Source organism: Eurytemora carolleeae, unplaced genomic scaffold (genome assembly GCF_000591075.1).
Source record: "Eurytemora carolleeae unplaced genomic scaffold, Eaff_2.0 scaffold616, whole genome shotgun sequence".
Lineage (NCBI taxonomy): Eukaryota > Metazoa > Arthropoda > Copepoda > Calanoida > Temoridae > Eurytemora > Eurytemora carolleeae.
In genome coordinates, this window is record NW_019396576.1 from 163,410 (window position 1) to 174,203 (window position 10,794).

General features: G+C 33.2%; 1 protein-coding gene across 2 annotated transcripts in view; it reads right to left on the reverse strand.

The window, feature by feature from the left end:
* Positions 1–8,343: 8,343 nt before the first annotated feature.
* Positions 8,344–10,794, reverse strand: part of LOC111705785 (serine/threonine-protein phosphatase 4 regulatory subunit 1) — a gene marked incomplete at its 5' end in the record, with an annotated part of 23,082 nt that continues 20,631 nt past the window's right edge. For both annotated transcript variants that reach the window (XM_023478452.1, XM_023478451.1), the window contains 4 exon segments: positions 8,344–8,576; positions 8,673–8,766; positions 9,635–9,727; positions 9,872–9,985. In XM_023478452.1, coding sequence (XP_023334220.1) covers positions 8,359–8,576; positions 8,673–8,766; positions 9,635–9,727; positions 9,872–9,985 — 519 coding nt within the window.

Genomic DNA, 10,794 nt, shown 5'->3' on the forward strand with positions numbered 1-10,794 from the left:
CTCCCATCCCGCTCCGAAAGTTTTACTAGGCTTAGTTGTATGAATTTGTGTTTTCATCCTGACTTTCTATGCGAAATACAAACCAAAGAAGATATATTTCTGCAAATCTAAATTAGCCAAAATGTTCTAAAAGATCTCAGCTTTTTGTACTTGTAAAAAAAATATTTTAATGCATTATTGATTTTGGTGAAAATCTGAGATTTTCCGATAAAACCATGTTTAAACAGAATGATATCCGGAGAAATTCTAGATTTATTTCAAATTCTTTTTTCATTAAGTTAAATATAAGAACACAATAATAAAATTAAGGTTTTTATTAATCTTTTTCATAAAAACATATTTTCAATAAAAAGAATGTTTCTAGTATTTTTTGGTGTGTAAAGTTGAGAATGAAACACAAAGATTCTACACTCTACACATCCAGGCTATATTTCTAATGCACAAAGAACCCCACAAATATACTTTCACCCAAACCCACCCTTGATTTTTACAATATTTATTATTATTTTTAGGGAATAGGTTAGAAGTTTTTTATTTTTAAGAAACCCGTGTTTCCTGTAATTGCTATGACCTTGGAAAATTTTAGATTAAAAGATATTTGAAAATAAAATTATAATAAATAAATATTAAATCTGACCATTTACTACAAATAAAAACTGCGTAAATATTAAAATGGCATATCATTTCTTTGTTATTATTAATTCGATCACAATTTGGCAGGCTATAATAGTAAACAATTTTTTTTTGCTTTTTCTCATTTCTTTTCTTTTCTCTGGAAAAGTGTATTGCGACAATTCTCCGTAGGTTTAAGATGGTTGAATTAAAGCCCCAAAAATTAAGAAACCTAAGGTATATCACCCTGCAGGTTGGTTCAGGGTGGTATATCACCCTGCAGGTTAGTTCAGGGTGGTATATCACCATGTAGGTTAGTTCAGGGTGGTATATCACCCTGAAGGTTAGTTCAGGGTGGTATATCACCCTGCAGGTTAGTTCAGAGTATTATATCACCCTGCAGGTTAGTTCAGGGTGGTATATCACCCTGCAGGTTAGTTCAGGGTGGTTAAAAACAAAACTTAAAAAAGACATTTATGATAAAAATACAAATACTAGGTTTTCTGTTTGTCAGTGAGCTGTTTAGTGTTTGTCTCGTGAGCTGTTTTTCTGTTTGTCTGTGAGCTGTTTACTGTTTGCATGTGGGCTATTTTTCTGTTTGCTTGTGATCTGTTTACTGTATGTCTGTGATCTGTTTACTGTTTGTCTGTGATCTTTTCTCTTTTTGTCTGTGATCTATTCTCTGTTTGTCTTTGAGATGTTTTTCTATTTGTTTGTGATCTGTTTTCTGTGTGTCTGTGATCTGTTTTCTGTTTATTTGTGATCTGTTTGTCTTTTTGTTTGTGATCTGTTTTATGCTTGTCTGTGATCTGTTTGTCTGTTTGTCTGTGATCTGTTTTCTGTTTGTTTGTGATCCGTTTGTCTGTTTATCTGTGGTCTGTTTTCTGTTTGTCTGTGCTCTGTTTTCCGTTTTTTTTGTGAGCAGTTTTTCTGTTTGTTTGTGATCTGTTTTATGTTTGTCTGGGATCTGTTTTCTGTTTGTCTGTGACCTGTTTTTCTGTTTGTTTCTGATCTGTTTTCTGTTTGTCTGTGATCTGTTTGTTTGTGATCTGTTTTCTGTTTGTCTGTGATCTGTGATCTGTTTGTCTGTGATCTGATTTTTTGTAATCTGTTTGTCTATTTGTTTGTGATCTGTTTTTTGTGATCTGTTTGTCTGTTTGCTTGTGATCTGTTTTCTGCTTGTCTGGGTTTTGTTTTATGTTTGTCTGTGATCTGTTTTCTATTTGTCTATGATCTGTTTTCTACTTGTCTATGATCTGTTTTCTGTTTGTCTGTGATCTGTTTTCTGCTTGTCTGTGAGCTGTTTTCTGTTTGTTTGTGTTTTGTTTTATGTTTGTCTGTGATCTGTTTTCTGTTTGTCTGTGATCTGTTTTCTGTCTGTCTGTGATCTGTTTTACTTTTGTTTGTGATATGTTTGCCTGTTTGCTGTTTGCTTGTGATCTGCTTGTCTGCTTGTTTGTGATCTGTTTGTCTGTTTGCTTGTAATACGTATGTATGTTTGTGTACTGTGTGTCTGTGATTTGTTTGTCTGTTTGTTTTTGATCTGTTTGTCTGTCAAGAGTTTGTGATCTGTTTGTTTGTGATTTGTTTGTTTGTTTCTTTGTGATTTATTAAAAGGGACAGACCGGCTATATGAGGTAGTTAAACTGAGTAATGCAGTGTTGTGGAGAAATTCTTTAGGATTCATTTGAGACACATAAAACGACGTTCAAAGTCGTACTTTTGGGTGAATACGTTTTCAAAATTGTTTTTATTTTATTATCAAATAACGACGACAAAAAATGTAAATTAAATTCTACAGTAAACTAATTATTTGTTTAGGAACAGGTTGATAATCTCACTTTGATCACAGATTCTCTGCAGATTTTCTGGAATTTCAATTAAAAAGATGACATTTGTAGAATTTGAAGAAATCTGCGAATAAATTCATAGAAAATAAGAAATTCAATATATAATTATTGACAAATTTCTTTTGAGAAATATTTTCCTAAACATCTAATTAGTTTACTATAGAATTTTTACTATATTTTTCCATTTTATTATATTTTTTATTCTATTATTATTTTTTCATTTATTTTTCTTTTTTTCATTTATTATTCTTTTTTCATTTCTTTTATTTTTTCATTTATTTTTTTCATTTCTTATTCTTTTTTTCATTTCTTACGGTTTTTTTCATTTACTATATTGCGAAATCGATATTCAAAATAACACACATACGGATAAAAATCAGTATAGGATTGGGTACCCAGAGATGGTCCTAAAATACAATTAAATTTTTAGTTTTTCGTTCTTTTCGAAATTGTTCAATTTGATGTTTAAAAAATGGGATATTTTTGAACTTGATTTGAATATCCATATCTTTACAATTTGAAAAGTTAGTGACTTATTTAAATTTCTCGACACAAAAAAAATTGGTTTTGTCTTGCAATTTTGACTTGTTAGAAAACGTCCTTTTTCAAACTAAACTTTTTTTATTGAATGTTGGATTTACATATTTATTTTTTAAATTTTAAAAGGGGATGGTGGAGTTGGCACATTTGATGTAGGGGGGGGGGGCCTGCCTTCATTTTTGGTTCAAATCTTCAAATTTTTTGGGTGCACGCCTAATTAGTGATCGAAATCTCTAATGATCGAAACCTCTAATGACCTCCACAAATAGAAAATATTTCAACTATGGCTTTATGCATATCAAACGAAAGCTAGGAACCCAGGGAATACAGTAGCAGCAACAAATTCAATGTTTGACCTTCTAATGACCTCTTACGACCTCTAATGACCTAAATGACCTCCAAAAATGAAAATGTTTTAACTATGGATTTATGCATATCAAACGAAAGCTAGGAACCCCAGGAATACAAAAGCAGCAACAAATCCAGTGTTTGATCTTCTAATGACCTCTTACGACCTCTAATGACCTAAATGACCTCCGAAAATGAAAATGTTTTAACTATGACTTTATGCATATCAAACGAAAGCTAGGAACCCCAGGAATACAGCAGCAGCAACAAATCCAGTGTTTGGTCTTCTAATGACCTCTTACGACCTCTAATGACCTAAATGACCTCCGAAAATGAAAATGTTTTAACTATGACTTTATGCATATCAAACTAAAGCTAGGAACCCCAGGAATACAGCAGCAGCAACAAATCCAGTGTTTGGCCTTCTAATGACCTATAACGAACTCTACATACTTACATACTTATTCTGAGTGTTAAATTCTGGACAAAACGTGATTGATTTTAAATTGAAAACGTTTTGAACTACAGTTTAAAGTTAAATTAAAAACTTTTTTTCTGCTTATTCCCCTGAGTTAAGTCGTAAGATTTCTGATGTATTTAGATTCTCGTACTACAAGTAATTTTCTTGCAAGGTCCCAAACCTTCTGTATAGTACGGTGCTAACTTTTAGATGGATAAATGTCCAGGAAGGTTAAAATGTTCTCCTGTAGGCTGATATATGTTGTATATTTTCTCTCACTCTTTCATCTAAGATCTTGTTGTCTGTCCTGTATTGTACTGAATTCCCATGTTTATTGGGAAACCCTGTATAGTTTCTTACATGTGATACAGTTAACAACAGTTCTGTCAAGTCGTCTGTCTATTCAATTATGATTTGTCAAACCATCTGTTATTTGTCAATTTTTAAATATATTTTTCCTGTCCATTCACATTTTTTATCAAAAGTTGTTGTCCATCCACTTTAGTAAAAATTAAATATAGAGTCTGACCACGTCAACCTTGTTGCACCGGCTAGTCCTGTTGAGTGTCTGCTTAATAGACACAATGTCCGGGTGATACAGTACAAACTGGGATCGGAAAGGTTGACTCGGCTCGGAAATTCAAATGCCCGTGTCCAGTTATGATTAGTCATATATCCATTTATATATTGTCTATCGTACACAAATGATGAGACTTTAACGACGATATAAAACCCTTAAAATATGGCAATCCTAAGGATAAATTTGATCTTCTGCTAAAAATGCCAAACCTTGATTTGCCAAAGAAAGAAGCTACAGGGTGTCCCACGAAACATGACAGTTGGTAAATATTTTAGAATGTCTTCTTCCATAATTTGTTAAGTGGTTTAATACCAAAAACAATAATAAAAATATTATATAGGAGTCATATTATCGTAAAATTAACTTCAAAGTAAAATATATTTGAGCAAAAGATTTTTTAAGTAAAATAAACTGCAAACAGTCTTTAAGATCTAGTACAGTGTATGGAAGACGACATTCAACTGTTATGTTTTGTGGGACGCCCTGTACCTGCCGTGAACTGTAAACCCAAGAAGAAGGAGTAAACAAATATAAGGAATAGACAGTATAAATTCTATACAGCCGCCTCTCAAGTCTTATCCGTTGAGGGTAACCCTGTATTATTCGTCTTTTCCTCTTTGATTTCGTCTAATCCATCCATCGATTGACAAATTGTCTATAATTACTAATTAGACAGAGGCCGAATTTAAAGAATTAAGTCGTGGCGTAAATAAGCGAAACCCCGGTTTAAGTGAAACCAACCAAAGTTGAGCCGCGGCTTAAATTTAAGCCGCGGATCAAATTCTTTAATAAAGATTATTTGTGGATCAACAAAGTGCGGATCATGATTGCAGGTGCATACCGATGATCGATAGACATATTACAATTGTCTATAAATATAGACAGATAATGAGATTAGGGATAATTAGACCTTAGAAATATTTTCTAAATAAAGTAAACTCATGCTCATTATTCTATTTAATTTTGACCTGTTGGTTCATTTACAATTGTCTATAAATATAGACAGATACCGAGATAAGAGATAATTAGACCTTAGAAATATTTTCTAAATAAAGTAAACTTAACGGGTAGCCGTAGTACATTTGAATTTCCAAGCCGGGTCAACCTTTCCGGTCTCACTTTGGATACTGTACCTAGCTCTATGAACAGGACTAGCCGGTGCAACAAGGACCAATGTTGACGCGGTCAGACTTCATGCTTTATATTCATCGAGATATTAGTAATAGAGGGGGCATCTGGAATTTTAGACTTCTTGTTGTACAACCACTGTACACAATGACCCGATCAGAAATTCTACCTGGGGGGATCATAATTCGTAGATCAGTTTTGAAAGTTATTGTTTGAAAGTAAAAGCATAGAAAACAAGTCCATATGATTTTTGTAACAAATTTCACTGTACAGTATAAACCTAGCCAGGCAATATTAGGAGAGTTATGCCCGCCCCCTGTTTATATTGGTTGAATTTACTTTTACTAAAGTGGCAGATTTACGTGACTCATGCTCATTATTCTATTTAATTTTGACCTGTTGGTTCATTTACATTAATTATGTTTAAATGGGAGGCATCATGTAACGGAAAAATGTCAAAATTTTCATCAGAAGCAGCCTTTTTAAAATGTCGTCTTTGAAAAGATCTTTAAAAAATAAAAATGGCATTGGCTATAGTCTACATATAAATATATATTTATTCAAAGAAAAAATTGTAAAAATTAAGCGCAATTTTCTTGAGCATATAATTTTTCTGTTAGGCTGTGTTTCTATGAAATTGGAACGATATAGTTTTGCAATGAAAAGAATATAAGCGTTATAAATAATGGAAACTTAACAATTGTTGAAAAATAATGTTTAAGACTAGCCTAGTTATATAAGTGAAAACTATGTTTTTAGGAAGATATTTAGGCCTCTTTCCCAATCAATAAGAATGTCAAAATCATTGCCCTTATATAGCTTCCAACCCTGTTCTAGGTTCTGGTTCTAGCCACAGCGCTTGCACTCTCCCTTTGTAGGCTATAAGCATTGATGTGTAGTAAAAGACAACATTTATAATCTTCTCTCACTTCCTGTGTTTATGAACGAAAATATGCAGTGTCCCACGAAACATAACAGTTGGTGAATAGTTAAAAATGTTTTCTTCCCAAATATGTCAAGTTGTTTGTTACCAGAGAGAATAATAATGAATATTTTATATTCATAGTAAAATTGATTTTTTAAGTAAAGTATATTTGCGTAAAGTTTTTAAAAACTAAATAAACTGCAAAAAGTCTTTAATATCTAATATACAGGGTGTCCCACGAAACATGACAGTATGCAGGACGTCTTGAATGTCGTCTTGATTTTTGATATAATTTGCTGCGTTTATTTGTCAACCTAATTTTAGAAGTAAATTTCTAGAGATAATATTCAAAAAATTTCCCTTGTCCTGCCATTTCCAAAATGTGGTCTGCCTTTTTGTGCTTTCAATATTGCCCGAGATATGAAGAATTTCGTTCAGATTTCGACAATTTTGCTTTTATTTAACAAAATTGAAATCTGAACCAAACGATCTTTATATCTCCGGTAATATTGAAAGCACAAAAAACGCAGACCACTTTTTGGAAATGCCAGGGCTATGAGAATTATGTGATAATTGTTTCAAGAATCATATATGTTAAAGTAGATACAAGACTAAATGTCACAAATAAATTCAAATACCAAAGACGACTTCCAAGTCGTCTTGCTATTGTCATGTTTCGTGGGACACCCTGTAGTATATGGAAGAATCCAAAACTATTCACCTTAAGTGTCATGTCAAGGCAATATATTTTCATGAGATTTTGTTTGTTATAGAAATGATTCATTTAAAAAACGTTGTTGAAGTAGTAGTATTACATGGTGCATGCGATTATTCTATTTATTGTTTTCTTTTAAAATGAATAAAAGTTAGCAAAATATAACGTAATAATCTGTGCAATGTGCGGTCAGAATTGTCTTCGTATAAATTGACTTTGTGAACGCCCAAAAGAGTTCCGCGCAGGCAGCGTATGCTCTCTCGCTGACTTGTAATTTGACGCTGCCTGCGCGGAACTTCTGTGGGCTTCGGCCTCAAGGTTATTGTGAAAAGACGACGTTTAGTGATCTATCTGTATTGTTATTAATCTATGAATTAAACGACGAAGATACCAACGACGACATTTCGAAAAGTATTTAAATATTTGGCAGAATGAAATGCTTCAGAAAATCTGCTTTATTTAATCAGCCATGTTTACGAGATTGTCATTAACGTAGCAGACTTGACGACCTTAGAACTTTTAATTTAAGAACTTAAATCTTTCTGCATTAACTATAAATTCAAGAATTCACGTAATTGACGAGCTCGTGAGAAAAGTAGGTTTACAAGCTGTCCAAAATATTTTTTAGCAGCCTCAAAATTTCGAATTAAATTTTAAGGATACTAGTAAAAGTGAACTTGAGAAAATATACAGTTAAACCCTAAATGAGCCATACATCGAAAGAATTTATTAAATGTCGTCTTGACAATTTAATTTTGGATTCTTTCGATGTATGGCTTATTTAAGGTTTAACTGTATTATATCTAAACAATTCATACTAGTTTTATGTTACTAGGAACTTGGCTACTCCAGATTATTGCTACCAAAATAAAATAGACATCTCTCTAACTTCCAACTAAATAAAAAATGCGTATAATTCTTTGTATATTTCTAAAAATTGCGTATAATGTGTAGGAAAATAATGAAATCACAGCGACTAACATCTCTCGCCCTCTTCCTACTATCGCAGTCTACTACGGTTTTGGTAAAAAATGGCACCAGTAATCCAGTATTCTATTTATTAGAACGATTCGAAATGTATTGTAAACCCTGTTCCGATTATAAATTATCTCGGATAATATTTGTTTAAATNCACAAAACCCAGCAGAATGAAATATGGACAAATTTTGAACAAATAAAACTAAATCCAAGACAAAAGATTTATTTAGCAGCGATCTCCGCCCAGCTGGGGGAACCAGACACGCCCGCTTCTTCTTCCCCGGCCACCACAACCTCCATCTGTACAGGAGGAGGACAGTTGTTGACCCTGTGCCCAGAGGCCGCAGCCTCTCTCACATCTGAATCATCGTCTCTGGACAATTGATTTAAAGCCTGTACAATGAGGTCATGTGAGGCCAAACTCTCATCATCGTAGTATTCTGAACAAAGAGAAAAATATAAGAAAATTAAAATATTAATATTAATAATAAAAAATAATTATTGAAAAATAGTGAAAATAATAATAAATATATTACCATCTGGAAGAGAGTATCCTAGAACTTTTGCAACCTGCATTCTCACATTAGGAACCCGATCCCAACTCAAATCCAATAAATGCGGGAGCAAATCCTAATAAGAACATAATTATAAAACAGATATGTTGGAAATTTTGGATTTTTTTTTATCGTTTAGATTATGTATCGTTTCTCAGTATTATTAAGAGAATCTTACTTCAACTATATCTTCTGATTTCTTCTTTGATTAAAGGGATTGTATACCTGGGAGAAGGGTGAGTAAAGGGATTATATATCTAGGAGAATGATGATTAAAGGGATTGTATACTTGGGAGAAGGATGATTAAAGGGATTGTATACCTGGGAAAAGGATGAGTAAAGGGATTGCATACCCGGGAGAAGGATGAGTAAAGGGATTGCATACCTGGGAGAAGGAAAGGATGAGTAAAGGGATTGTATACCTGGGAGAAGGAAAGGATGAGTAAAGGGATTGTATACCTGGGAGAAGGAAAGGATGAGTAAAGGGATTGTATACCTGGGAGAAGGACGAGTTAAGGGATTGTATACCTGGGAGAAGGATGAGTAAAGGTATTGCATACCTAGGAGAAGGATGAGTAAAGGGATTGTATACCTGGGAGAAGGATGAGTAAAGGGATTGCATACCCGGGAGAAGGATGAGTAAAGGGATTGCATACCTAGGAGAAGGATGAGTAAAGGGATTGTATACCTAGGAGAAGGATGAGTTAAGGGATTGTATACCTGGGAGAAGGATGAGTAAAGGGATTGTATATCTAGGAGAAGAATGAGTAAAGGGATTGTATATCTGGGAGAAGGATGAGTAAAGGGATTGTATGCCTAGGAGAAGGATGAGTAAAGGGATTGTATACCTAGGAGAAGGACGAGTAAAGGGATTGTATGCCTAGGAGAAGGATGAGTAAAGGGATTGTATACCTAGGAGCAGGATGACTAAAGGGATTGTATACCTGGGAGAAGGATGAGTAAGGTATACTGATGACCAGCTCGCTACATAAAACTCCGAATGTTTGTCTTCGATTCCAATGTGTACTGTGCGCCAACTAGAATATCAAATATTTAAATCTTGCTTCAGATTATGGTTTGATTGAAAATATCTTAACAGAAATTTTAAAAATTGGTATCATGATGCAATAAGCAAAAAATATTCAAACAAATCTTAAGTTTGTACTTCATGACCACTGTACCTTATCTGCTAGTTCTCCATTGAGGTAGTTGTTAAGTTCCGTATCCTGTAGTTGGATTATATTCGATAGTACAACAGTAGCAGCTATACGTACTGCAGCCACCTTGTCCTGTACATAGATATTAAAAATATAAATATAACTATATAACTAATATAAGTAATATAACTCTTAACTAATATCTATCTATCTATATAATAAAACAAGACATTCGTATATATGTGTTGCGTATAACCGGCCAAACGACTGGACCGATTGAGCTGAATTTTTTTTACGGACACTCATGGGTAGCCTGGGTGTTATTCAATTCTTTTTTAATTTGTCGAAATTTAAAAGATTTTTTTTTCAAATTTTTTATTCCACGGGCAACGCCGGGCTCTTCAGCTAGAATATAACTAATATAACTGATGCAACTCTAACTCTAAACAACAGTATAAAAAGAACAGTACAACAGTATAAATTGAAATGACAGATTCTTTTCAATTTTCTTAATCATAGCGACTTTTCTTTATAACAATCTTTAAGGTGAACTGTGTAAATGTACATTGTACATTCTAGAAATGAATGTTTTCAAATATGTACTTAACGTTATCTTAACATTTTTCAGTAAACAATACGTTTTATTACTTTGCGTAAAAGTAACGATGAGAAAAGAATTTGAAAGATAAACTTAATAAATATTCCGACTAGTGACGTTTATAGGGTGTCCCAACAAATTAAACTTGCTAAATGGCCAACGTCCAGAGTAAAAACTGATCTTGAACGACAAATATTTTGACACCAAACCTTGTGAACGAATTTTTGGTTTTTGGTAACCTAGTAAATAAATCTGAGGCCCACTGTATCCGTCCCTCCATGTGAACTAGTGTATTTATTTGGATCAACAGTTTTCAACTTTATCTTTTCTCTTGTTAACTATACCTGAT